Source organism: Protomyctophum bolini (genome assembly GCF_963924005.1).
Source record: "Protomyctophum bolini genome assembly, chromosome: 21".
NCBI classification, from domain to species: Eukaryota; Metazoa; Chordata; class Actinopteri; order Myctophiformes; family Myctophidae; genus Protomyctophum; species Protomyctophum bolini.
In genome coordinates, this window is record NC_137882.1 from 34302514 (window position 1) to 34330158 (window position 27645).

A 27645-nucleotide genomic window follows, 5' to 3' on the forward strand; every position below is an offset into this window, starting at 1 on the left:
TGCGTGTCTTAAGTATAGGTCTTAGACCTGGTACTTAAGACAATAGGGCCCAATGGGTCATATTTTATGACTTTTTATGGTGACTTCAATTGGAGAACTTATTCAGCAGCTTCCTTTCCCTGTAAAAAAAATAGGAATATACTATTAGATATTCAACATTATTTTTGTTTTGTTAGTTAAAGATAATCATCTTGATAAACCTTGGCATTGCACATGTATGTATTTACCTTGGAGTCACGAGTTTTAGCTCTCATCTTGTTGACCTGGGATTCAGCAATGTCAGCACGCTCCTCTGCCTCCTCTAGCTCATGTTGAACCTTTCTGCACTTGGTCAAGTGAGAGTTGGCAGCTTCCTCCTATAATATGATAGAGATGGTTTAAAGCTTCAATATGTGAAAAGAGCATCTTCAAAATATAGTCCAAACAAGACAATTTTAGGAAATTGTAAAGGGTGTTTGTGGCTAATGCAGTAGCCCATGCATCATATTCCAGTAGCGCTGGAAGGGGGGTGCGGAGGGTGCGCCAGCACCCCTTGCTGGTGGGGAGGAGAATTTTTGGGATTTTTGGGATCTTTTTAATTTTTTGTAAAAAAAAATATATTATATATTATATATTATATATAAGTATATACACACATATATATAGTAAAACAATAATGTATTTAACTTTTGGGAATAAAATTGTTGTTGAAAGAAGTGTTTTAGTTTCACCTGTGACCTGGCTGTAGTGGTTAAAAGATTAATGATGGCGCAAAAAAGAATAAGTGATTTTTTCGGTTCAAAAACCCCCGGCCCCAAATCATCTAGGATTCAACTTGATCATCATGATGATGATTTTATAATCATCACCACCCCGGACAACGAAGCCGCTTGCAGCAGTGCGGCACCAGCAGCAGCAGAAGCCTGTGGCACAATTTATTTTATTTTATTGAAATAAATCCCTGTTCCTTCACCAACGTCTGGTTGTGTAACTTGTAAGTGTAATGCACGGCCTGCCGGGCCTGGTTAATAATAATGCTTGTCTGCAGCGCATAGTTTTGCGGCACCAAAATACTGTTTTTGCGCGCGGACCCGACCCGCGCAGGCCCGATTTTTCGCGCGTTTCGTTGCCAGACAGTACTCTATGGACAGCTCCCCTGAGCTATGATGACTTCCAGCGCGCCTGTCATATTCATATGTTCACGAGTGCCTTGGATGAATGAGCCTTGACAGGTCCTCATTGGAATGGCACAATCATGACCGTGTTCTTGTTCGGCGCTTTGAGCGAAAACTCCCATATAAAGCCCTAACCACACCAAAGGGTCTCCATGCAACTCCTTAGGTCCAAACGGTTGCATGGTGACCCTTTGGTGTGGTTTGGGCCATGGAATTCCATGTGTTGAATCACTTGGGACGAACGTGCAACAGGACATATCGCACCGCTGGGACAACGCTAAAACCGTCTAGACCCTTTGGTGTGGTTAGGGCTTTGGAGGGAATACAATCTATAGCTTTCCGTAGTCCATTTGGGAAACGTTCTACCATTATGCCTGAAACACACTGCCTACGTCTGCAGCATCTGTGCATTGCTGTGGAACAGGTTGCCCTTTTCAGAACCTGTGTTGTAGTGCTTCTGCGTGTGTGCAGTGCAGTGCCGCTGTGTGTGTGTTTCATACTGCAGAAGCATGGCAAGCTTGTGCAAGCATGTGCTGATCTGGGAAAGCAGCAAGATGGACACTGAAAAATACTCTGCATTACATAACTGATTCCTATTATTCCTTTAGTTATTCCATTATCATACTATAATTCAGTCAATGTCTGTCTGAATGTGTGTGTGTGTGTCTGTCTGTCTGTCTGTCTGTGTGTCAGAAACACCGCCATATAGCTCCTCACTGCCTGCACCAATCGCTCCCACAGGCATTGACCATAATAATATGGAGGTCTTAACGAGGGAACTACCCATAGATCCGAAGTCCCGTTAGTCCGAACATGCACTGCTCCCGTGCTTGCGGTTAGGTTTAGGTTTGCTCCCGTGCTTGCAGTTAGGTTTAGGTTAGGGTTAGAGATAGGGATAGTAATTTCAGAACAATGAACCTTCTGACTAATGACACGGCATCCTTAACGAAGCCCTTTTTCCAATTTAACAAATTATTGTAATTATTCAATAAGTTAATTAAAAATGTGAAAACGCACCCAGGGCACAGTACCCCCCGCGGCCACAAGGGGGGGGGGGGGGGGGGGGCAAACGGGTAAGGGCTAGTTAGTAAAACTATGACAACAACACTAAGCCCATGGCGACCACAACTAAAGATAATTTTGTGTCTTACCGCTTCCTCAGATTGCCTCTTGTAGCCCTTGACCTTCATCTGTAGCTTGTCCACCAGATCCTGAAGCCTGGCAAGATTCTTCTTGTCCTCTTCAGTCTGAAGTGACAGTGAATTTATTATGTTAGTTGTATGCAATCTGTTCATTTTGTCAGAGGCATATTGGTTATTAGAGTGAACATGGTATACGTTACCTGGTATGTCAGCTCCTTCACTCTCCTCTCGTACTTGCGGACACCTTTAATTGCATCTACTCCACTTCTCTGTGCAGATTCAACCTCTGCCTCCAGCTCACGCACCTTCACAGTTGAATTATTCATTATGAGGTTATTTCTTCTTATATCATAAATTATCTAGTATACTGTAGCCTGTGTTACAGTAAATTACATCTTACCCTAGACTCCAGTTTCTGGAGCTGCTTCTTGCCTCCCTTCATAGCCAGGTTCTCAGCCTCATCCAGACGGTGCTGCAGGTCCTTCACTGTGACCTCCAGGTTCTTCTTCATCCTCTCCAGGTGAGAGCTGGTGTCCTGCTCCTTCTTCAGCTCCTCGGCCATCATAGCAGCCTGGAAAGTCATTTGTGTATTATATGTTAATATGGTTGCTATTTTTTTATTTCAATCCTGAAAGGTAAATAGTTTTGGACATATGAGGTTACCACCCGACATAGACGTTATGAAGCATGACATGAAGATATCTAATAGATAAGGTTATTGTGTGTAAATATGAATGACATGAGGATGCAGCATATGCTAATAGTATAGTCTAGATAAGGGTATGGCATCCTAACTTACATCAGTGATGGCCTTCTTTGCCTTGTCTTCAGCATTCCTTGCTTCTTGAATACTGTCGTCCACTTCACCTTGGACTTGGGTCAGGTCAGCCTCAAGCTTCTTCTTGCTGTTCAAAAGGCTTGTGTTCTAAAATCAACATTCAGTTTGTAAATATACATTACTGGTGAATATTATTTTATTCTACATATTGAAAGTTTGTATTGACTTACCTGCAGTGGTGTAAAGTACATTTACTATTTTCAATCATTTTGCTTTCTGCACTACACAATTATTTGAAAACGTAGACTACTAGTTTTCAAAACTTTGAACTTTGAGTTACTACTTACTTTTTTATTATTATTTTTATTACAAAACAACTTCAGACCTACCATATACTTTGGCAATTTGAAAATAGCTGCTCTACCAGCTCACAACAAATTTTATACATAATTATATGAAAACTTCTGCATAATGTGTATTTATACTTTTGGTACTTTAAGTATATTCTGATACCAATTAGTTGGTACTTTTACTCAAGTACATTTTTAATAATTTTCTATTGATACTTTTAATTACTTTTAAAGTAAAATGGAGTACTTCTTCCATCAGTGCTTACCTGAGAGTGCAACAGTGAACCGCGTTCACTGGCATCCACCAGCTCCTGTTCAGCCACTTTGCGGCCTCTCTCTGTCTGTTCCAGAGCCACTCTCAGCTCTTCAATCTCTGCCACCATGAGGCCGTTCCTACGCTCCACCATGGCCGCTTGTTCCTTCAGGTCTTCTTGACCTCTGAGAGCATCATCAAGGTGCAGTTGAGCATCCTAAAAATAAACACACATTTCAGGTGGTCATGTCGAGAGAAACATCATAATGTGACTTAGAGCAGTTCCTCTGTTTGGATATGTGCCTAACTACTATGTCCTGCACCTTAAGCTGTCCCTGGATGTTCCTCAGTTGCTTCTGGGACTCAGAAGCCTGGCGGTTGGCGTGGCTCAGCTGAACCTCCATCTCGTTCAGGTCTCCCTCCATCTTCTTCTTGATCCTCAGGGCATCATTTCTGCTCCTGACCTCAGCGTCCAGAGTGTTCTGCATGGAGTCCATCACCCTCTGGCTGTTCCTTTTGACCTGCTCCATCTCTTCATCCTTCTCTGCCAGCTTCCTGTCCACCTCACCCTTGATCTGGTTGAGTTCCAGCTGGACACGAAGAATCTTGGACTCCTCGTGCTCCAGAGTACCCTAAAATGTAACGCAGGATCAAAAGGTAGAACGGACCTATGCATGTAATATGTATTACTCCAGTTTTTTAATGTCATTGGATGTACAAGCTAATAGTCTTACCTCGGCTTCCTCAAGGGCGGTCTGGATCTCTGCCTTCTCTGTCTCCACCAGCTTCTTGTTCTTCTCCAGCTCATGGATGTTCTTTCCAGTCTCACCGATCTGTTCAGTCAGGTCTGAGATCTCCTCTGCAATTGATTGAAAATAAAGGTTCAATTAGAAGAAAAATAAAATATTTTGCATTTGAAAAAGAATAAAAAAAAAAAATGGGTGCAGCCTAATCCACAATCAATCTTGAACTTGAGAAATGTAAAGGCATAGTTATATTTACTTTGAATATTAAACTTCCCATTAAACACACGTGAATTTTGAGATTAAACATTAAACCCATTTTGACGGAGCTCTGGCTCAAAACAAGTTGGCAAAAACCATTGAAGGAAAAACGTATATTGAATGTATGTAGAGAAAGACTCACGTTGCAGGTTCTTGTTCTCACGCTTCATGGTCTCCAGTTGGTCAAGAGACTCCTCGTAGGAGTTCTTCATCTTAAACACCTCAGTGCTGAGAGAGCGAGCCTCTTTCTGTGCTCCTTCCAACTCTGCCTGTCCCTCTTCAAATTTCTGCTTCCATTCTGCCAGAATCTGCACAGCATTTGTAATAACATGTGTAATTTACCTCACTTTATGGAGGCTAAAATGATTATGTTTCAAAGTAATCGGGATTCACTTGTAATTCCGACGCCAATTAGTTCGACAACGTGGCTTTGTGTGAGGTTAGGGACAGGGCTAGTAATGGGGCGAGTCGGACCAACGCGTTGTCAAAATAAGGCGCCGTCGGATTAATATGCCGTCGTAATAATGACGCTGACACAAATGATCAACTGTATGTCAAAGCACCTTATCAAAGTTCCTCTGTTTCTTGTCAAGGTTGGCAGCCAAACCATTGGCCCTCTCCACATCAACCATGAGGTCTTCCACTTCACCCTGGAGTCTCTGTTTGGTCTTCTCCAGAGAGGCGCACTTGGAATTCACAGCCTCAATTTGTTCCTCAGCATCCTGAAGACGCTGGGCGAGCTTCTTCCTGTTTATCAGTGTTGAATGGAATCAAATCATTGTGGGTAGTGTGTGTGTGTATATATATATATATATATATGTCTTAAAAGTATGTATGTATGTATGTATGTATGTGTATATATATATATATAGATATATATATATGTCTTAAAAGTCCTTAAATTGACACTTCACTAGTTCACTGTCATGTGGAAGTACGTTTTAGCGTTAACTCCTTGCAACCGTTTGGACCCAAGGAGTTGCATGGTGACACATTAATGTGGTTAGGGCTAAAACTTACTTAGCTTCCTCCAGCTCCTCGGTGCGTTGGACAGCATCAGTCTCATACTTGCTCCTCCACTGACACACCTCAGCGTTGGCCTTGGACATTCCTCGCTGCAGCTCCGCCTTTGCCTCTTGCTCCTCTTCAAACTGCTCTCTCAGAAGGTCACAGTCATGGCGAGCTGATTGCACAGCATGGGCAAGAGCATTCTTTGCCTGTAAAAATAAAATTGCCAAAATAGTGTCAACTGAATATGACACAAAAATATAATCCAAGGACTATTTGTATGTCTAAATAAGAAATCCTCCTCACCTTGACCTCCTCTTCAACGTGTCTCTTCAACTCCTCAATCTGTTGGGTGAAGGCCTGCTTGCCTCTGGTGAGCTGTGAGACAAGAGATTCCTTCTCTTCCAGTTGACGAGTAAACTCACCTAGTTAGAAAGTGAAATATTGTTCAAAAAAACGCCTGGGATAACTGTTAATCAAACCTTCATCTCTATATATGGAATTAGGTGAGGTACCTTTTGATAAACCATGTCAACTCAAGTATACTTTATAAAGCACATTTACCATTTTCTGTCAACAGTCGTGCTCTCTGAGCTCCAACATCATTAATCTGACGAACATTCTCATCATTCTTGGACTTGATTTCACTAAGTTGGTCCTCAAGGGTGCGGCACATCTTCTCAAGATTTCCCTGTTGATTAACAGTAGACATGGTCATGGTCAATTAAGTGTGTGACCGACATTTATTATGTCATGTTCCTTTTTACAGTACTAGTTCAATATTCTAATTGTCAAGTACTTTGTAAATTAACACTACAATAGGAGCCGGAAGTGGGATTAATCACTGGCCATTTAGAGATATTTTCCTAATTTTTCTTTAGTATTATCTCAAGAACTATCCACAGACATTCTATTACCTTTGCCTTAGCAACAGCTTCCATGTTGCTGGACAGGTCATCGATCTCCATCTTGTATTCACTTTTCTCCTTTTCAAGTTTCTGCTTGACACGCTGGAGGTTGTCGATCTGCTCGCCCAGCTCTGCGACGCTGTCGGCCTGTTTCTTACGGAGAGCAGAAGCGGTGGCCTCGTGCTGCAGCGTGGACTCTTCGAGGTCACGACGAAGCTTCTGGAACTCAGCCTCGCGCTTCTTGTTCATCTCCATCTGAGCAGCGGTCGCTCCGCCAGCCTCCTCCAGCCTCTCGCTGATCTCCTCCAGTTCCCTGGAGAGATCGGCTCGCTGCTTCTCAACCTTGGCACGAGCAGCACGCTCCGCCTCAATCTCTTCCTCCAGTTCTTCAATACGAGCCTTTTCAAATGAATTATATTTATTTCAATCATCATTTGCTCTTATTAGAAGATGTATCCACATCACCACCAATCACCACCCACCAGGCAAACCAGGCATACTTGAAATGGTGGGCGTGTCCACACAAAAACGACATTTTAACAAATACTGTACACTTATTTTTTTGGAAAAAGATCTTCCTCCTTATATAATAATAATACCTGATCATGTTTTACGGTGGGGAAAAAATCACACAAACTTTATATTTGAAAGAAATGAAATACCTGGAGTTCTTTGATCTTCTTCTGCAGCTGAGCCCCCATAGATTGTTCATCCTCAATCTTACTAAGAAGCTGGCTTACTTCAAATTCCTTCCTGTTTTGATAAATGATAATGAATGTATTTAAATTAAAATGTTCAGACATACCGTAGTCACAAAGTGCTTTACAGAACATGATACATGCATCGTATTTTAATGTCATTCTGCAGGTGGTTTTCATATTGTTGATATTATTTGTTTCTCCTTCTTCTTAATATTATTATTATTATTATTTTCCACATTACTTTTTTATCTTTTCGTCTGACTGCTGCTTGTCATTTTCCAGGTCCATGATGGATTCCTGGGCCAGTTTCAGATCACCCTCAAGCTTTCTCTTGGCTCTCTCCAGGTCCATGCGGAGCTTCTTCTCTTGCTCCAGAGACCCCTCCAGCTGCACAATGATTCATTATTTGTACACCATTGTTCAGTGAAACAATAAACAGAACATCCCGATACACTTTTGTAAAACTCACGTCGTCAACTTGCTGCTCCAGCTTGGTCTTGGCCTTGGTCAGAGTGTTGACTTTGTCCTCCTCTGCCTGCAGGTCATCCAGGGTCTGCTGGTGGGCCTCCTGGAGCGCTTTCTTCTCCTTGGTCAGCTTAGCAAGACCCTCGTCCACAGAGGCCATCTCCTCGGTCAGGTTCTTCACCTGATATGCAGTAAGCAGAACAAGCAGAGCAGGAATGGATCAGTGCTTTACAAAGTGGACTAGGGTGTATAATCTTGAATTTAGAGTAGAATCGATAGTATATAGATTATAGAAACGTGCCACTGAAAACATACAGTATATTCTATACCTTGTTTTCAGTGGCATGTTTCTCCTTCTCCACTTTGGCCAAGGTGAGCTCCAGGTCATCAATGTCCTTCTTAAGCTCAGAACATTCATCCTCCAGCTTCCTCTTCTTGGCAGTCAGTTCAGCATTGATCTCCTCCTCGTCCTCCAGTCTCTCAGTCGTCTCTTTGAGCTTCGCCTCCAACTGGATCTTACTTTTAATAAGACCTTCACATCTCTCCTCTGCATCATTCAGAGCCTCGTCTCCCTGGTTGTCAATGAAGAAGAAAAAACATAAGGGAGCAAACATTTGTTCTGGTCAAAATATACTTTTGCAGTTGCCTGTTGGGGGAGCACAGACCTTTTTTTTTAAAGATTTGTTTTTGGGGCAGTAGTCAGACAGGAAAGGGGAGAGAGATGGGGAGTGACTTGCGGCAAAGGCCGTCAGGCTCGGGAGTTGAACCCGTGGCACACCGTACGGCTGGTTTGGCAGCCTAGGTGCCCAGACGGTTGAGCTAACCGTTCAGGCCAGAGCACAGACTTTTAGGGATCAGAGGGAGTTAAAAATGTACTTACTGATGCTGCTGACATGGCAAGGTTATTTTTCTCCTGCACCAGAGCCACCAGCTTCTCCTCTAGTTCCTTCTTCTTGGCCAAGGCAGTAGCAAAGTCAACCTTCATCTTCTCGTAATTTTCCTTCATGTTCATCAGCTCCTTCTCAGTCTCAGCACTCTGCAGGAGAGGCTTGATCTTGTAGTACAGCTTCATCCATGGCCAGTGTTTCACATTGCAGAATGCGCGCACGTTGAACTGGATGCAGAAAACGGCCTCTCTGAGGGAACACAGTTGCAGTCATGATTGATTTGATTTTGGTCACAGTATAAATTAAAACCAGGATATACACATACAAGCCACACCAATGTGGTCCTGCAACATAAATAGAAACGTCACATGAAGTCACAAAATTCAAAACCACTGAAAACCTAAAATCCCCAGCACAGCCTGTGTAACAGTATTTCCACGCTGTTGTATAGGAGAGTTTAGAATGGGACTGCTTGACATACAGCTCATTCCACACAATAATATCTATGAATATAAAATAACACTTTCCACAACCTTGACTCTTGGTATTTCATAATGTATGGTTCGCCCCTAGTTTCATACTCATGTACAATCAACTTAGCATTACTTTTTGTGGATTGTGAACCCCCAGCTGCAGATCGAGGGTTTCCTTGCAGGTTGTTATAGCTGCTTTTATAATTATGTTTACTATTATTATGTCCGTTATTATTGCTGTTGGTATTATTGTCCCCCTGACAAGGCAGATGGCGGCAACCCACAATGGAGCCTGGTTCTGCTCGAGGGTTCTTCCCTCGTTTATATACGCTACGAAGCTTTTATTATAGTGAATTGACACTATAAAAATGTGTGTTGAACAGCAATGAAAATTGTACTAAATATTGAATAAAGTGTGTTTTCAAAGTACCTTCTTGCCATCATCTGGACAAACTCCTGCCTCATGAGGAAACCTCGTGAGAGAGCCTGAGTCAAGGTGACCAGAGCAAACAGCTTTTCATCTCGCATCTCCTCCAGTGTCCCCAGCAGACCAGCTTTGAAGAACACCTGAATACAGTGTTACAAACACTGTAACAACACTGTAACAACTGAATACAACTTAATACAATGTTACCAACACTGTAATATAACAACTGTAAACATAAACCTTTATAGTCCTCTGTCCATAATGTTAAGCAAGATTACCTTGGTGTGTCCAAACTTGTACTCCTCAACAGGGACATCAATGGACCCAAGCAGCTTCTCAGAGGCTTTCTTGTTGTCCATGAACGCACCATCGGGACATGCGCTGGCATTCAGTACTTTGTACCTGTTTTGTGGAAGTTCATGGTCATTTTGCATACTTCTTGTTAAATAGAGGTGGAACTAAAAGCTGCTGGAAAAAGGAATGGGTATACCTCTGCTTGAAGTCAGCATAAGGGATTCTGCTGGGATAGCCCTTTCTACAGATTCTGATGCCCTCCAGAACACCGTTACACCTCAGCTGGTGGATGACCAGGAAGTTCTCCATCAAACCTGTAAAGATTATTATTATCATTAGGACACATTAGTGGCCCTTTGACATGTAGACAGATTTGAACCGCCGACCCATGGATCATTGGACAACCTGCTCTACCTCTTGAGCCACAGTCGCCAAGCCAAATAAGTATTTGAAGAAAAAGAAAGAAAAACCCCTGATAACACGCACCCCACCAACTCAGCCATATATATTCCTTATTCAATTACAAAAAATCAGAAAGCCTTTTCCAAATCCGGAAGTCTGGCGTAGCATTGTGGAATCCATGATCTCGACCGCGGTCGAAAAATGATGATGACTAGGTCTTAATTAGGGCCTCTAGGAGAGCGTATTACATTGAAATGGCGCCAAATGTTTATGTTCTGTGTTTACCTGGAGTCTTGGACTCGTTGGGAATCAGGCAACGCACAAAGTGTGGATGAGTGCTTCTCAAGTTGGTCATCAGCACCCCCAAGTTCGCCTATTGAGAATTAGACTTATTAGTAGTAAGAAGTGATACAATATTGTACTTTTTTCCTCCACTACAATTATTTGAAATCTTTACTAGTTACTTTGCAGATTTAGATTTTTCTAAAACATTCATTAACCACTTAAGCCCAATTTAAAACTTCAGCCATTTGATCTACAAGCTCATATGTGATACAGTCAGAAATTGTTTAACTCCAACATGACATGCCGTGCATGCTTATTTATTACATGGATATAATGTTGATAATAATAATGCCTCATTTTTAGAGGAATATAATGTTGATAATGAATAAATATTCTTACCCTGAAAGCACTAGACACAGTCTGCATGGAACCACCCTTCTTCTTTCCTCCCTTCTTTGTGTTATCTGTTTATATGTGTTAGAATCATTAGTTATACAGAATGAAAATGCTTCCCTTATAGATTCGGAAGTGTTTATAGTATTAATAAACATACCTTCAGGCTCAGGTGGGGATACAACATTATATTATATTTTATTATATGATTTAATTAGCATACCTTCAAATCAAATCAAATCAAACTTTATTTATAGAGCACATTTTAAAACAACCAAGGTTGACCAAAGTGCTGTACATCAGTGGCAGAACAGGGAACAGGCAGGAGGAAACACAGAATATAAACGAGAAAACACAATAATAAAAATGACCTTCAGTGGGGATACAACACATTATAATAATAAACATACCTTCAGGCTCAGGTGGGGGATATAACACATTGAGCAGTTTAACTGAAGACTTCTGGTACAATTGCACCACAGAGTCGTTCAACGGGTCTTTATTCTTCTCCAGCCAGCCTGTGATACTGTAATCCACAGTTCCAGCGTAGTGGACCAGGGAGAAGTGGGCCTCACCCTTGCCTTTGGCAGGCTTGGGCTTCTCAAAGGCTTTACACTTTCCAAGATGCGTGCCCATCAACTTGTCAATGAACGTTTTGTCTGAAGCCTTTGGGAACATGCACTCCTCTTCAAGGATGGAGAAGATGCCCAAGGGCTTTGTGGAGCAGACACAAGAAACAAGTCACCAAAAGCAAAAACATAATCTAAAACACAAAATAAAAATAATTATACCTTCTCTTTTTTTATTATCTTTTATCCCACAATTTTGTAACTCATTTTTCCACCCCTGTGTCAATGTTCTAATGTGATCCTGGGCTCTACACACCCTCCGCCAACCTGGGGAGAGCAACGGACTTCAACTCATGCTTCCTTCATGCATGAGTGTCCAAGTCGCTCCTTTACACCTGACGGGGGAGTTTCCTTAGTTGGACGTAGCAAGTAGCAACCAGTTCCTTTCCCCTTCATCAGGCACCTCGGCTGGCCAGGGGGAGGCAGTTTAGAGACCAGGATTACTGCATGTTTTTTGTGAGGGTACCTACCCTAGGGGACACGGGGAGAACATACAAACTCCACACAGAAAGGCCCTTTCGCCAACCCTGCCTCGGGTATGGCCACTGATGATGCAGAGGGGGGAACACGCCCACAGCGCCCCCAGCGGGAATCAAACCCAGGACCTTCTAGCAGGCGACAACACTACCGACTGTGCCACCGTGCCCCCATAATTATACCTTCTCAATGAGCTCAATGCAGACAGCCAAGTCCATGATAATATATTAATATAATATAAAAAGAATTGTATACCTTCTCAATGAGCTCAATGCAGACAGCCAGGTCCATGATAATATATTAATACTAGAAACAAAATTTCAAGAAATTTTACTGGGTGCCTGAAGCTCGCCAAGTCTGTGCAGCATTTGAGCCACGGAACACCATTTGATGACATTTAGCCTCTCAGAAGGATCCATTGTGTTACATGTGAGCCAGGTCTCTCCATTGACTTTCAATGGGGTAATTTGTCTAAGTTTATTGGGAATGTTAGCATTGCTAGCATGCTAATGCTATCATGCTAATATGCTAACATGCTAATACTAACATGCTATCATGCTAATATGCTAACATGCTAATGCTAACATGCTAAGATGTCTGAGCTGTAAGGGTCCATTTGGTTTCGTTCAGGGGGGGGCGTCCCGGTTTCGGCGAGCCGCCCCGCGTCTGAGTGTCTGTGTGTGTGTGTGTGTGTTTGTGTGCACATGTGTGCATGTGCGTGCATGTGCGCGTGTGTGAGAGGTGGTCAACATGGAGCAAGTTTCAAGACTGTAGCATGTTGCAAACAAAAGTTATAGCTGTTTAAAGGCCAGCCAATAGGAATACAGAGGGGCGGGGCTTAAGCAATTAAGCCATTACAGCTTGTTCCTCTTGATGGTCTACGTCCATGTACCAAAGTTTGAGGCTGTAGCATGTTGTAAACAAAAGTTATAGCTGTTTAAAGGCCAGCCAATAGGAATACAGAGGGGCGGGGCTTAAGCAATTAAGCCATTACAGCTTGTTCCTCTTGACTACGTCCATGTACCAAAGTTTGAGGCTGTAGCATGTTGTAAACAATAGTTAGAGCTGTGTAAAGGCCAGCCAATAGGAAGACAGAGGGGCGGGGCTTAAGCAATTAAACATTTACAGCGTGCTCCTATTGGTGGTCCAAGTCCATGGAGCAAGTTTCAAGACTGTAGCATGTTGCAAACAAAAGTTATAGCTGTGCAAAGGCCAGCCAATAGGAATACAGAGGGGCGGGGCTTAAGCAATTAAGCCATTACAGCTTGTTCCTCTTGATGGCCTACGTCCATGTACCAAAGTTTGAGGCTGTAGCATGTTGTAAACAAAAGTTAGAGCTGTGTAAAGGCCAGCCAATAGGAAGACAGAGGGGCGGGGCTTAAGCAATTAAGCCATTACAGCTTGTTCCTCTTGATGGCCTACGTCCATGTACCAAAGTTTGAGGCTGTAGCATGTTGTAAACAAAAGTTAGAGCTGTGTAAAGGCCAGCCAATAGGAAGACAGAGGGGCGGGGCTTAAGCAATTAAGCCATTACAGCTTGTTCCTCTTGATGGCCTACGTCCATGTACCAAAGTTTGAGGCTGTAGCATGTTGTAAACAAAAGTTAGAGCTGTGTAAAGGCCAGCCAATAGGAAGACAGAGGGGCGGGGCTTAAGCAATTAAGCCATTACAGCTTGTTCCTCTTGATGGCCTACGTCCATGTACCAAAGTTTGAGGCTGTAGCATGTTGTAAACAAAAGTTAGAGCTGTGTAAAGGCCAGCCAATAGGAAGACAGAGGGGCGGGGCTTAAGCAATTAAGCCATTACAGCTTGTTCCTCTTGATGGCCTACGTCCATGTACCAAAGTTTGAGGCTGTAGCATGTTGTAAACAAAAGTTAGAGCTGTGTAAAGGCCAGCCAATAGGAAGACAGAGGGGCGGGGCTTAAGCAATTAAGCCATTACAGCTTGTTCCTCTTGATGGCCTACGTCCATGTACCAAAGTTTGAGGCTGTAGCATGTTGTAAACAAAAGTTAGAGCTGTGTAAAGGCCAGCCAATAGGAAGACAGAGGGGCGGGGCTTAAGCAATTAAACATTTACAGCGTGCTCCTATTGGTGGTCCAAGTCCATGGAGCAAGGTTTGAGGCTGTAGCATGTTGTAAACAAAAGTTAGAGCTGTGTAAAGGCCAGCCAATAGGAAGACAGAGGGGCGGGGCTTAAGCAATTAAACATTTACAGCGTGCTCCTATTGGTGGTCCAAGTCCATGGAGTAAGTTTCAAGACTGTAGCATGTTGCAAACAAAAGTTATAGCTGTGTAAAGGCCAGCCAATAGGAAGACAGAGGGGCGGGGCTTAAGCAATTAAGTCATTACAGCTTGTTCCTCTTGATGGTCTACGTCCATGTACCAAAGTTTGAGGCTGTAGCATGTTGTAAACAAAAGTTAGAGCTGTGTAAAGGCCAGCCAATAGGAAGACAGAGGGGCAGGGCTTAAGCAATTAAGCCATTACAGCTTGTTCCTCTTGATGGCCTACGTCCATGTACCAAAGTTTGAGGCTGTAGCATGTTGTAAACAAAAGTTAGAGCTGTGTAAAGGCCAGCCAATAGGAAGACAGAGGGGCGGGGCTTAAGCAATTAAGCCATTACAGCTTGTTCCTCTTGATGGCCTACGTCCATGTACCAAAGTTTGAGGCTGTAGCATGTTGTAAACAATAGTTAGAGCTGTGTAAAGGCCAGCCAATAGGAAGACAGAGGGGCGGGGCTTAAGCAATTAAACATTTACAGCGTGCTCCTATTGGTGGTCCAAGTCCATGGAGCAAGTTTCAAGACTGTAGCATGTTGCAAACAAAAGTTATAGCTGTGTTAAGGCCAGCCAATAGGAAGAGAGGGTTTGTGTGTGTGTGTGTGTGTGTGTGTGTGTGTGTGTGTGTGTGTGTGTGTGTGTGTGTGTGTGTGTGTGTGTGTGTGTGTGTGTGTCCATTTGGTTTCTCTCAGGGGGGCGGCCCGGTTCCGAAGAAATGACAGAGTTACGTGTTTCCCCAATTTTCTTCATTGACTTTCAATGTGTGTGTGTGTGCGTGCACATGTGTGCATGTGCGTGCGTGTGCGTTTGTGTGCGCGCGTGTGTGAAGGGTGAATCATTAACAATGTATCAATTTCAGCTGGGCTAGTCTATGCAAATGCCACCACTATTGAAAGTTAACCCATTCTGAACGGGAACTCCTTTTTTTTGTTATGCTGAATTTGTTCAGATATACGGTCCGAACAAATTGCTCTAGCGCAAAAAGTAAAAGTTGAATGCGTTTTTTGTTTTCGCCGTGAGTGACCCGAGACATTGAGGTACGCCGTGTGTGATCGTGGTATTGGTACGATAAAAAACGTGGTTATAAGAGCGAGTTAAGAAATTGTGTTTGTGATGAAAAAAATGCTGACTCATTCAGGCAGTTAACATGGCGTTTCATGAAACATTATGATGGTACACCTGTCGCTTTCAGGGCTGTAGTTCGCGTACCATATGAATCTGGGCTGTGGTTGTGACATTGGGTGAAAGAGGACGAGTGTGGCTACAAAATTACCGAAACCCATGCGTGTAAAGTTAATATTTTGGCCGTGAGAACGATTTGTTAGGAGAATTTCGCTACAGTTTTCACATTGGCCTCTCACTCTGACCCGCTCTCTCTCTGGGCGTGCGACACTCTAAGTCGAGATTTTTGCTCAGACCACACACACTTTGAACTGCGATAGCGGGCAAACCGTGCAACGTATTCGAATTCCGTCTCAACCAGGACAAAGTCGATGGCCTCCTGTGCTGTTTGACGTTTAAATCGTGTGTCTACGTAACAGTGTGCAAGAGCAATGTGGCTCCAAAGTAACGTGTCGTTTTCTGTTTTTACCCGCGTTTCCCCATTGACTTTGCATGGGGCATTTTTCGCGTCGTTTATTGCGAATTACGTCGGCACGGTAACTCGAATCGGAAAGAAAAGCACAAGCACACCATTCCCGGCCGAGCCGCACGTTTCGATGTATATATTGTGGGGCTTTGGTAAACCGTGCGGCCGGCCATAGACGTCAAAGTTTCGTGTCTTGAATACGACGATTATTAAGTATTGGTTGCGGATTTCAACCTGTGTTTCTGCCATTGCATGGCAGGCACCCAGAATAATATAATAAGAATTGTATACCTTCTCAATGAGCTCAATGCAGACAGCCAGGTCCATGCCGAAGTCAATAGTATCCCAGGGTATGCCTTCTTTTTTGTATTCGTCTTGTTCCAGAACAAACATGGTGTGATTGAAAAACTGTTGCAGTTTCTCATTGGTGAAGTTGATGCACAGCTGCTCCAGGGTGTTGAACTGTGAGTGGAAATATCATTAGCCTGCAGTTTCTTAAAATCTCTGTGACAAAAATGCATTGTATCCCACTTAAAACAAGTCCAATACCACTTAAAACAATTAAGTTCATGCTTACATTAAATATTTCAAAACCAGCAATGTCCAGCACACCAATGTAGTAGTTTCTCTGCTGCTTGGTGTCCAGCATCTCGTTGATCCTAATGACCATCCACAAGAACTCCTTCTCATATATGGACTTGGCCAAGGCACCGACAGAGTTCATTACCTAAGGAAATAGTTATTTGTAGCGTTATTAGTATGGGCGTGTGAATTACACAATTTACAATTTAGGCACTAAACATAGCAATTTACAACTAGAAACAAAATTTCAAGAAATTTTACTGGGTGCCTGAAGCTTGCCAAGTCTGTGCAGCATTTGAGCCACGGACCACCATTTGATGACATTTAGCCTCAATAAGGGTCCATTTGGTTACATGTGAGCCAGGTCTCCCCATTGACTTTCAATGGGGTATTTTGTCTTAGTTTATTGCGCATTACGTTGCCACCAACATTCTAATGCTAACATGCTAACATGCTATCATGCTAACATTTTAATGCTAACATGTTAATGCTAACATGTTAATGCTAACATGCTAATGCTACATGCTAACATGCTAATCCTACCATGCTAATATGCTAACATGCTAATGCTAACATGCTAATGCTAAGATGTCTGAGCTGTAAGGGTCCATTTGGTTTCGTTCAGGGGGGCGGACCGGTTCCGGCGAGCCGCCCTGCTTCTGAAACGGTCGAGAAATGACAGAGTTACGTGTTTCCCCGATTTTCTCCATTGACTTTCAATGAGTGTGTGTGCACATGTGTGCATGTGCGTTCGTGTGTGCGCGGGTGTGAGAGGTGGTCAACTTGGTTTAAGTGCATGGAGCAAGTTTCAAGACTGTAGCATGTTGCAAACAAAAGTTATAGCTGTGTAAAGGCCAGCCAATATGAATACAGAGGGGCGGGGCTTAAGCAATTAAGCCATCACAGCTTGTTCCTCTTGATGGTCTACGTCCATGTACCAAAGTTTGAGGCTGTAGCATGTTGTAAACAATAGTTAGAGCTGTGTAAAGGCCAGCCAATAGGAAGACAGAGGGGCGGGGCTTAAGCAATTAAACATTTACAGCGTGCTCCTATTGGTGGTCCAAATCCATGGAGCAAGTTTCAAGACTGTAGCATGTTGCAAACAAAAGTTATAGCTGTGTAAAGGCCAGCCAATATGAATACAGAGGGGCGGGGCTTAAGCAATTAAGCCATTACAGCTTGTTCCTCTTGATGGTCTACGTCCATGTACCAAAGTTTGAGGCTGTAGCATGTTGTAAACAATATTTAGAGCTGTGTAAAGGCCAGCCAATAGGACGACAGAGGGGCGGGGCTTAAGCAATTAAACATTTACAGCGTGCTCCTATTGGTGGTCCAAGTCCATGGAGCAAGTTTCAAGACTGTAGCATGTTGCAAACAAAAGTTATAGCTGTGTAAAGGCCAGCCAATAGGAATACAGAGGGGCGGGGCTTAAGCAATTAAGCCATCACAGCTTGTTCCTCTTGATGGTCTACGTCCATGTACCAAAGTTTGAGGCTGTAGCATGTTGTAAACAATAGTTAGAGCTGTGTAAAGGCCAGCCAATAGGACGACAGAGGGGCGGGGCTTAAGCAATTAAACATTTACAGCGTGCTCCTATTGGTGGTCCAAGTCCATGGAGCAAGTTTCAAGACTGTAGCATGTTGCAAACAAAAGTTATAGCTGTGTAAAGGCCAGTCAATATGAATACAGAGGGGCGGGGCTTAAGCAATTAAGCCATTACAGCTTGTTCCTCTTGATGGTCTACGTCCATGTACCAAAGTTTGAGGCTGTAGCATGTTGTAAACAATATTTAGAGCTGTGTAAAGGCCAGCCAATAGGACGACATAGGGGCGGGGCTTAAGCAATTAAACATTTACAGCGTGCTCCTATTGGTGGTCCAAGTCCATGGAGCAAGTTTCAAGACTGTAGCATGTTGCAAACAAAAGTTATAGCTGTGTAAAGGCCAGCCAATAGGAATACAGAGGGGCGGGGCTTAAGCAATTAAGCCATTACAGCGTGCTCCTATTGGTGGTCCAAGTCCATGGAGCAAGTTTCAAGACTGTAGCATGTTGCAAACAAAAGTTATAGCTGTGTAAAGGCCAGCCAATAGGAAGACAGAGGGGCGGGGCTTAAGCAATTAAGCCATTACAGCTTGTTCCTCTTGATGGTCTACGTCCATGTACCAAAGTTTGAGGCTGTAGCATGTTGTAAACAATAGTTAGAGCTGTGTAAAGGCCAGCCAATAGGAAGACAGAGGGGCGGGGCTTAAGCAATTAAACATTTACAGCGTGCTCCTATTGGTGGTCCAAGTCCATGGAGCAAGTTTCAAGACTGTAGCATGTTGCAAACAAAAGTTATAGCTGTGTTAAGGCCAGCCAATAGGAAGAGAGGGTTTGTGTGTGTGTGTGTGTGTGTGTGTGTGTGTGTGTGTGTGTGTGTGTGTGTGTGTGTGTGTGTGTGTGTGTCCATTTGGTTTCTCTCAGGGGGGCGGCCCGGTTCCAAATGGTTGAGAAATGACAGAGTTACGTGTTTCCCCAATTTTCTTCATTGACTTTCAATGTGTGTGTGTGTGCGTGCACATGTGTGCATGTGCGTGCGTGTGCGTTTGTGTGCGCGCGTGTGTGAAGGGTGAATCATTAACAATGTATCAATTTCAGCTGGGCTAGTCTATGCAAATGCCACCACTATTGAAAGTTAACCCATTCTGAACGGGAACTCCTGTTTTTTGTTATGCTGAATTTGTTCAGATATACGGTCCGAACAAATTGCTCTAGCGCAAAAAGTAAAAGTTGAATGCGATTTTTGTTTTCGCCGTGAGTGACCCGAGACATTGAGGTACGCCGTGTGCGATCGTGGTATTGGTACGATAAAAAACGTGGTTATAAGAGCGAGTTAAGAAATTGTGTTGAGTTTAAAAAATGCTGACTCATTCAGGCAGTTAACATGGCGTTTCATGAAACATTATGATGGTACACCTGTCGCTTTCAGGGCTGTAGTTCGCGTACCATATGAATCTGGGCTGTGGTTGTGACATTGGGTGAAAGAGGACGAGTGTGGCTACAAAATTACCGAAACCCATGCGTGTAAAGTTAATATTTTGGCCGTGAGAACGATTTGTTAGGAGAATTTCGCTACAGTTTTCACATTGGCCTCTCACTCTGACCCGCTCTCTCTCTGGGCGTGCGACACTCTAAGTCGAGATTTTTGCTCAGACCACACACACTTTGAACTGCGATAGCGGGCAAACCGTGCAACGTATTCGAATTCCGTCTCAACCAGGACAAAGTCGATGGCCTCCTGTGCTGTTTGACGTTTAAATCGTGTGTCTACGTAACAGTGTGCAAGAGCAATGTGGCTCCAAAGTAACGTGTCGTTTTCTGTTTTTACCCGCGTTTCCCCATTGACTTTGCATGGGGCATTTTTCGCGTCGTTTATTGCGAATTACGTCGGCACGGTAACTCGAATCGGAAAGAAAAGCACAAGCACACCATTCCCGGCCGAGCCGCACGTTTCGATGTATATATTGTGGGGCTTTGGTAAACCGTGCGGCCGGCCATAGCGGTCAAAGTTTCGTGTCTTGATGATTATTATTATTACGATTAAGTATTGGTTGCGGATTTCAACCTGTGTTTCTGCCATTGCATGGCAGGCACCTGAATAAGCAATGAAAAAAGCCAAATGTCATTGGAATTTTTGTCCTTTGTGCGTGCAGAATTTCATGAAAATTGCACACTCTTGAAGCATTTTGTACAAAACGGAGCACTCTTGCAAACTTTGGAAGTCAATCATAGCCAATCAGGGCGGAATATCACACATCTGTTTCGTTTAATAACTAGACAGATCTATACTGTACTGATTTGCGTGATGTTTGGACAAAACCTGTAGAAGTAATATGAAAAAAATGTTTTGCAAAAGTCAACCTCCTGGTGGCGCTATAACAAGCCACATGCCAATCTTAAAAGAATAGCTGCAGAGGATCTGCACTGGCATCCATGGAGTGTGCATGTGCGGTTTCACTGTGAATGTCCCATTGGTGCTAGAGATTAGCTGCTCATGCACAGACGGATGGACAGGGTGCAAAACATAGTCTCTGCCGCGCCTTAGGCCTGGCTGAGACAATAATGTTGGAGGATCATTTTAATTGCAGAAGATATGTGGCAGCCTTAAATGTGTTGATTTTTAGCAAAATAAACAAGAAATTCCCAAAGAAAAACCTAGAATTGTAATCAATGGCTCTGAAATTTGCCAGGTTCCACATACTAAATTATTGGGTGTCATTATAGATGAACATTTAAATTGGAAACAACATATTGATACTGTATGTATGAAGTCTATGAAGATGCTTGGTATATTGAGAACAATCTGCCCATTTGTTCTTCCTTCATGTCATTTAACACAGCTTAATTTTCCCTCATATTAATTACTGTAATATTGTCTGGGCTGTTACATATTCTTCAACATACAGTATCTCACTAAATTACTGATCATTCAAAAAAGGTTACTGAGAATGATTTCACATTCAAATAGGTATGAGCCGTCGCTCTTTATTAAATATCCAATATTACCCATTGACAAAGTAAACATGATTTTGAATTACCCTATTGTCGCACTTCCAAACATCAATCATTCATCAAATGTAGAGGCCCTCATCTATGGAATTACCTGGATGCTACACTTAAATCCTCACTATCCTTGCCAATATTCAAGAAACATCTAAAGAAATATCTGATTTATGCCTCTGTAGATTACATGATTTACTTTTGTGTGTTTGTTGTTGTATTGTTTATTTCCCCTTTTTGTGCAGTCTCTGTGTTTCTATTTCTTTATTGCACAGCTGCCCCCCTTTGCCAACTTTTAGACTTTTGTAATGTTCTTGATGATGAACTTTTAATCTGCTTTATCAATGACCTCTTCCATAGTATCCATACAGGAAAGTATTCCAAATAAGCCAGCTGGCTTCTTCCTTTCCTTGCATTGTATTTTTGTTCTTTGATATGTATTTTTTATGTTATATTTTTATGTGCTAAATAAATAAACCTAAAAACCTAAAACCTTAAATCAGATCATGGAAATAATGGAATTTACTCACCTGTGGCACAGTTTGGCCCTTCGTGACGTACTCGTTTCCGACTTTCACTTTGGGGTAGCAATATGCATTAAGCATCGCTGCTGAGTTTATGCCCAACAGGTAGCCAATCTTGTCAGCCACTGAAATCATGATACAATTTGTACATTTACAATTTAGGCAATTAGCACATTCTCGTAATCCAGAGAGTGACTTACACTCTGACAATAAGCAAGGTAACACAAGGTAATATGTCAAATGCATAGAGATGGTAATCTAGGATCATAGTTTAGACCAGTCTTTGGTTAGACAGTCATTATTCCGACATCGACAACCTATCTCTACCCCAGGGTTCCACAATACATTTTCCTCAAGGGCCATATTTTGACTAGCGTACAAGGCTGGGGGCCAAGTCTGCACGCGTGAGGTCGAGGTCTTGCCCTGAAATTTATTTTTCAGGGCAAGACCCCATTTGAAAAGGACGCCCAGTTGGACATGCATAGGCTACTGACCCCCATGTAATGCCATTTATATCTGGGACCCTCCAAAAAACAAAAATGGCCCGCGGGCCGCCTATTGGGGAACCCTGCTCTACCCTAACCTAAACATAACCGCAAGCACGGGAGCAGCGCAGTTTGAGCGGTAGTCCAACCATTGTTTCTGCATGTTGGTCTGTTGGCGGCTCTAATCTTAGTAGGCCTACGCATCCCATTAAACCAAATAACTAGTGTCTAAATTATGAAAATAAATATTGGAAATAGCTTAGTTCACTCAGAATATAGATAAGTCACAATAATGAAAAGTAACTGCAATACTTATGACAAAGAGTGCATTATTTTCCTTAATTCCTTAATTGAAGATGCCGTGATCCTAACCCGACATGCGTTGCCAACTTGCCAGTTAGTTAAAAATAAGATGCCGTGATCCTAACCCGACATGCGTTGCCAACTTGCCAGTTAGTTAAAAATCACCCGTGGCTTCCCTGTGAGGTTATTGTCCCGACCCCATCACGTGATCTGAAATTGAGGCCGATCACGTCATTCTCTACTGATTAGAATCTGATTGGGAGCAAAAAAACATGAATATTATATCCATATCATTAGACTGGATATTGTCTGTGATTTTGGATATTGTTCTATAAAAAATATAAATCTCAGATCAGGAAAAATCGGTATCGGCAGACACTCAAAATCAAATGATCGGAATCGGATCGGGAGCAAAAAAGTGTGATCGGGACATCCCTAGTTTAGGTTTAGGGTGTTGCATTAATGCATAAACATGGCTGACGCCGGTGCCTGAAAATGCACTCGCTTTCTCTCACAGCTCACCCTCCGTGATAATGACAAGCAAGTTTTTATGTTTTCTTTTTTTAAGTTTCCTTTTTCTTTTCTTTTTTAAAGTTTTCTACTGTGTGTGTGTGTGTGTGTGTGTGTGTGTGTGTGTGTGTGTGTGTGTGTGTGTGATTCAGCTGCGCCCTCTGGTGGCGGGCGGGTGGTGTCACAGCGTGTCACGCTCATTGCATTCGCAATAAATAATAATAATAATAGTAAAGTTGCAGCTCACCCTCCGTGCTGTCTGGCTCCGCCTGTTCCTCACGTTGCTTCTGTTTGAACGTCAGGACCCCATGATGCATCACTGCACCGGTTAACTTGTAGATTAACTGTTTCTCCTCACCGGTGAAGCCCAGGATGTCAATAGCTTCCTGATGTCAATAAGATGTGTTAAAAATATTGAGATTAAGCATTACATTAACAAACATCCCTTAAAACTGGGTACAACTCAACAGTAAACCAACATACAGTAATTGTATATATACTCACTTTAGAAATGTGCAGATATATATATATATATATATATATATATATATATATATGTGCACATTTCTAAAGTGACTTTTAAGACCTTTTAATACCTATACAAAAGATAATTACGACCATTACGGTGTCAGTAATACACTATACTATACAAATTTACAAACATTTGGCCAAATTGTCCTATGAAAAACTTACAACATCTGAAAACATGTAGCTAGTTTCACAATACTGTGCCGCAACATCAAAATGTGTGAGACCTGGACGCATCTGTGTTATTTTAGCTCTTAACCACTTTACTTTAGCTATTGAAAAATTGCAGATCTACGAGCTTGTAGGTCTGCTTTTTTTTTTTTTATCGTGAACATGTGTTCAAATCTCCCTATATTCCATAACAGCGTAAGTTTTTAAATCAAATCTTTGCTTTGTCCCTGGAACAAAATATGATTTTGGGAGTCCTTGACATGAAAAGGTTTGAGAGTTTCAGAAAAGGATTTAGAAGACATTTTGTAGATTCGGGTATCGGGTCTTAATGGGTTAGAAAGTAAAATAGTATAAATAGTTAAATAGTAACTGACGTCGGTGGCGTCCAACTCGGCATTGTCGTCAATGCTGGCCACAGCGATCACACCCATGCTGATCAGCGGGAAGTCGTAGGGGTTGTTGCTGATCAGACACATTTCTGAAAAGGGATTAAACAAAGGGTGAACCTTTGTTTTCATTCATTCATGTTTGTTCTTCTCACTGAATCATCAGTACCAAATTAACAATAATAATAACCAATTACCAATAATCTCAGGTTTGTGGTTGGTCATCATCTGGAAAAAGATGTGGTAACCTCTCTCTGCGGAAAGCTGGTAGGTTACTCTGGACTTCTCCAGCAGATCTAGAGTATATGGGTTGAACATAACTCATAATATTATTATTAATAATAATAATAATAATGATCTATATGGGATGTGCATAACTATTATTATTATTATTATTATTATTATTATTATTATTATTTATATTGGTTGTACGGAACTCAAAATGTAATCCTCAAATTAATGCATACACATCATTTATTATCTGTGGACCTCATACTTACATGTCTCAATATCAGCACTGGACAGTTTACCCGATGTGTTGAAATGGATTCTGATGAATTTACCCTGTTTGATATAGCACAATTTGTTGCATCCCTCTACATTGTGGAATTATTGCGGGTATTCTCATAAAATGCCATTATTTACACTTACAAAGCGAGAGGAGTTGTCATTCCTCACAGTCTTGGCATTACCATAGGCCTCCAGCAAGGGATTGGCTGCAATAATCTGATCCTCCAGTGACCCCTGAATGTTTTAAACATCGCCCAATGTAAAACTTGGTTAGAATGATTTTAAAATGAATTGCTACATTTCATATAAATGCTTTATGTTCAAAAACATGTATTTGTTAAAAACCTGAACATTATACCTGGATTTTGCCACTACTGCCTGCAGGTTTCTCTCCAGTAGAAGAAGCAGCTGTTGCAAAGTACTGGATGACACGTTTGGTGTTCACAGTCTTCCCGGCTCCGGATTCTCCACTGGTTATAAATGCATACATTCAGAGAAATGCAATTAGTGAATTTGTGTACAACGTAGGACAGGAATTTCAGGGATGCCACAAAGGCTATCCACACTTTTCCTGGGCTGTGTGTGCTCCAGTTCCTGTCGATTTGATCCAATGAAAGCCAATGAAACTGGTCAGATGACCAATGATATCCAATGAAATCAACAGGAACAGGAGCACACACAGCCCAGGAAAATTGTGGATAGCCGTCGTTGCCCATCAGTTTGGCCTTGTGCCCCTCAAAACATGCCATGCCCTGAAGCCACAGTGGCCTATAATTCCCCAGCTGACTGTACCACTTTCTCCATGTCTCTTTCTTGTCATGTAGACACCAGTGTCTTTTGTTGAGATTCTAAATTCTTAGCTTCCCTGATTCCCCATCTTTAAACCAATCCAGTGACTTTGGTGCAGGGCTGAGCATGGATCAGATTGTAAATGCCATTATTTATTTCACTGCAGATAGTCTACATATAATCAAAATCCGTAACACTTACATTCAATTAATTATTTCAATGGACTAAAATTGTTTTATTTGATGGCCTTCCTGCCCTGGCATTTGACCTTAATTTGTGCAACAAAGGCCAAGTGGCCTTGCCCCTAAAATGACAAAATTCCAGGCCTGGTACAATATTATTTTTTAATGACTAGTAATGGGTAACGTACGTGATCAGGACAGACTGGTTCTCTCTATCTGTAAAAAAGTAAAACAAATATTTAAGTCTTGGATACAGCATAAAACAATTATAGTTAAATATTGTTTACATTGTCCTGACTAGTACGTACCCATCAGCATGAACTGATAGGCGTTGTCAGAGACAGAGAAGATGTGGGGTGGAGCCTCAATACGCTTCTTGCCTCTGTAGGCATTTACAACCTCCTGGTCGTACACTGGGAGCCACTTATAGGGGTTCACAGTTGCACAGAACAAGCCAGAGTAGGTCTGCAGGGGAGAAGAGAGAGAACATTAACATCATAAAACACATAGACATACTAGTGTAGAGATTAAAAGGTAGACGCCTCCTCCGGATCTGGGGTATGCGTAGCGTATGGTGGCCGACATATTGAGCTCACACAACTAATGAACACGTTAACATCAGAACCCTGAGTTTGTTTGAATTTGTTATTCTATGCCATGATTTTCACTTGATGTTATCATTGCATTTTTTCATCATATTTTTCTTTCTCTGCCATCGAGAGGTGCAATACTGTACTGCTCTTTGTGTAGAAAAGCTTACATAGATCATCCATGCTGCATAACGCTCTTTGAGGTTATACAGGACAGTGGCTTCACTGAGGTGGGTCATCATGGCCATGTCCTCAATTTTGTCATACTTGGGAGGGTTCATAGGGAAGATGAGATCTTCCTTTACAGTTCTTTCCTAAAAATAAAAACAACTTCAGAATGTCTTTCGATTACAGTTGTACTGTGTCACTATTTAAATTTAGATCCACCTTCACCTACGTACCTCCTGTGTGTCAAGCACTTCCACAGTGACTTTGTCACCGTCCTTTTTTATAATTCTACACTTGAGGTACAGCTCCTTAACGTCGCCCACATATGCTGCAGTTTTGGCATCAAAGGGCGCAGCTTGTGCTTCCATTCTCTCCCTCTCTGGTTTACGGAGGTACATGGCGGCCTTGCCGTACTGCTCCATCTCTGCGTCCGTACTCATGGTGGCGACTTTCTGTAGACGGACAAATAGATGGTGTTGATGCTTTTGCTGACTTGAGATCTGAGCAGATACCTGTAGTACTATTATGTTTGTAGCTTAGTGTAAGTTGAATAGAAAAAATATGAACACTCACTTTTCCCCTCTACCAGTAGCTGTGGAACCTTGTGCAACCCTCAAGTCTGAAAGAAACACATTGGGAGGACATTAACATGAGTTGAACGATTTAATACAATTTCTAATCATTAACTAAATTAGCTTATGTGAATCATAATGTCCGTTCTTGCCACACACCACTTCATAAGACATTTTATATTATGACCTGCATTGCATTTAAATTAAATTATGCTTGCCCATTATGTTATCTTCATTTTTTTGTTCATTTGCTTATTCCTAACTTCATCAAGTTATTTTTGTCATTAGAGCCATGTTTCTTTTTTGTTTGTTTGTTTGTTTGTTTGTTTTTCTTTCTTTTTTTCTTTCTTTTAATACTGAAGCAGTGCTAGATCAACTGTTTTCCTTCTTTCGAATACACTTTAAGGTTACATGAATTAAGGTTACATTCAGAGGTAAAACATGTTGATACTTTAAAATAATAATAACTCTAGTATATGTAAAAGTACATGCAATGCTAAGTATGATTTAAACAATCATTACATAATTGACATATCTAAATAGAAATGAATTAACAAAATCAAGTTCCAATCTGGCCAAAAAACATTATTATTAATGCAATTAAGAAGAATGAGAATGCACAATCAATAATTTTAGTCTGTAGCCTACACTATAACAACTACAGTATGCTGTCCACTCATTATTCTGTATTCGGCCATGTATGTATGTGGCACTATGTACGGAGCCATGTTAAAGATTAATAGCCAGCATGTCTAATAGATTTATATCACTAACGTCTCTAAAACATTGATATGATGTCATATACTGTAAATGTGACTATGAAGGAAAGATGAAGTCTCACTCACCAATGCAACTCTGAACTCCTCAGCAATCGGTGTCTGTCTCAGCAGGCTTATATCAGTTGATAATGG

At 42.0% G+C, this 27645-nt stretch overlaps 1 protein-coding gene across 1 annotated transcript; it reads right to left on the minus strand.

The window, feature by feature from the left end:
• Nucleotides 1–23: 23 nt before the first annotated feature.
• On the minus strand, nucleotides 24–27645 carry LOC308335957 (myosin heavy chain, fast skeletal muscle-like). The gene is made up of 41 exons (XM_080793184.1): nucleotides 27580–27645; nucleotides 26736–26781; nucleotides 26396–26614; nucleotides 26165–26308; nucleotides 25713–25869; nucleotides 25593–25620; nucleotides 24792–24903; nucleotides 24575–24667; nucleotides 24424–24487; nucleotides 24121–24219; nucleotides 23912–24015; nucleotides 23086–23224; nucleotides 21547–21665; nucleotides 16474–16623; nucleotides 16188–16358; nucleotides 11335–11638; nucleotides 10931–10995; nucleotides 10532–10619; nucleotides 10041–10158; nucleotides 9829–9952; nucleotides 9554–9690; nucleotides 8644–8899; nucleotides 8093–8335; nucleotides 7768–7944; nucleotides 7540–7685; nucleotides 7260–7350; nucleotides 6607–6996; nucleotides 6254–6380; nucleotides 5996–6114; nucleotides 5702–5898; nucleotides 5245–5428; nucleotides 4824–4989; nucleotides 4412–4536; nucleotides 4001–4309; nucleotides 3691–3894; nucleotides 3096–3221; nucleotides 2697–2867; nucleotides 2497–2601; nucleotides 2306–2401; nucleotides 228–356; nucleotides 24–119 (listed from the first exon to the last, which is right to left on the minus strand). The coding sequence occupies exons 3-41, from the start codon at nucleotides 26600–26602 to the stop codon at nucleotides 99–101; spliced, it is 5805 nt and encodes a 1934-aa protein (XP_080649310.1). The 5' UTR covers nucleotides 26603–26614; nucleotides 26736–26781; nucleotides 27580–27645; the 3' UTR covers nucleotides 24–98.

Coding starts and splice junctions, on each gene's coding strand:
- LOC308335957 (XM_080793184.1), bottom strand. CDS start 26,602: ATGAGTACGGACGCAGAGATGGAGCAGTACGGCAAGGCCGCCATGTAC. Junction 24,668..24,791: donor GCAGTAGTGGCAAAATCCAG/GTATAATGTTCA, acceptor TAAAACATTCAG/GGGTCACTGGAGGATCAGAT. Junction 23,225..23,911: donor CCGAGTTGGACGCCACCGAC/GTCAGTTACTAT, acceptor TATTGACATCAG/GAAGCTATTGACATCCTGGG.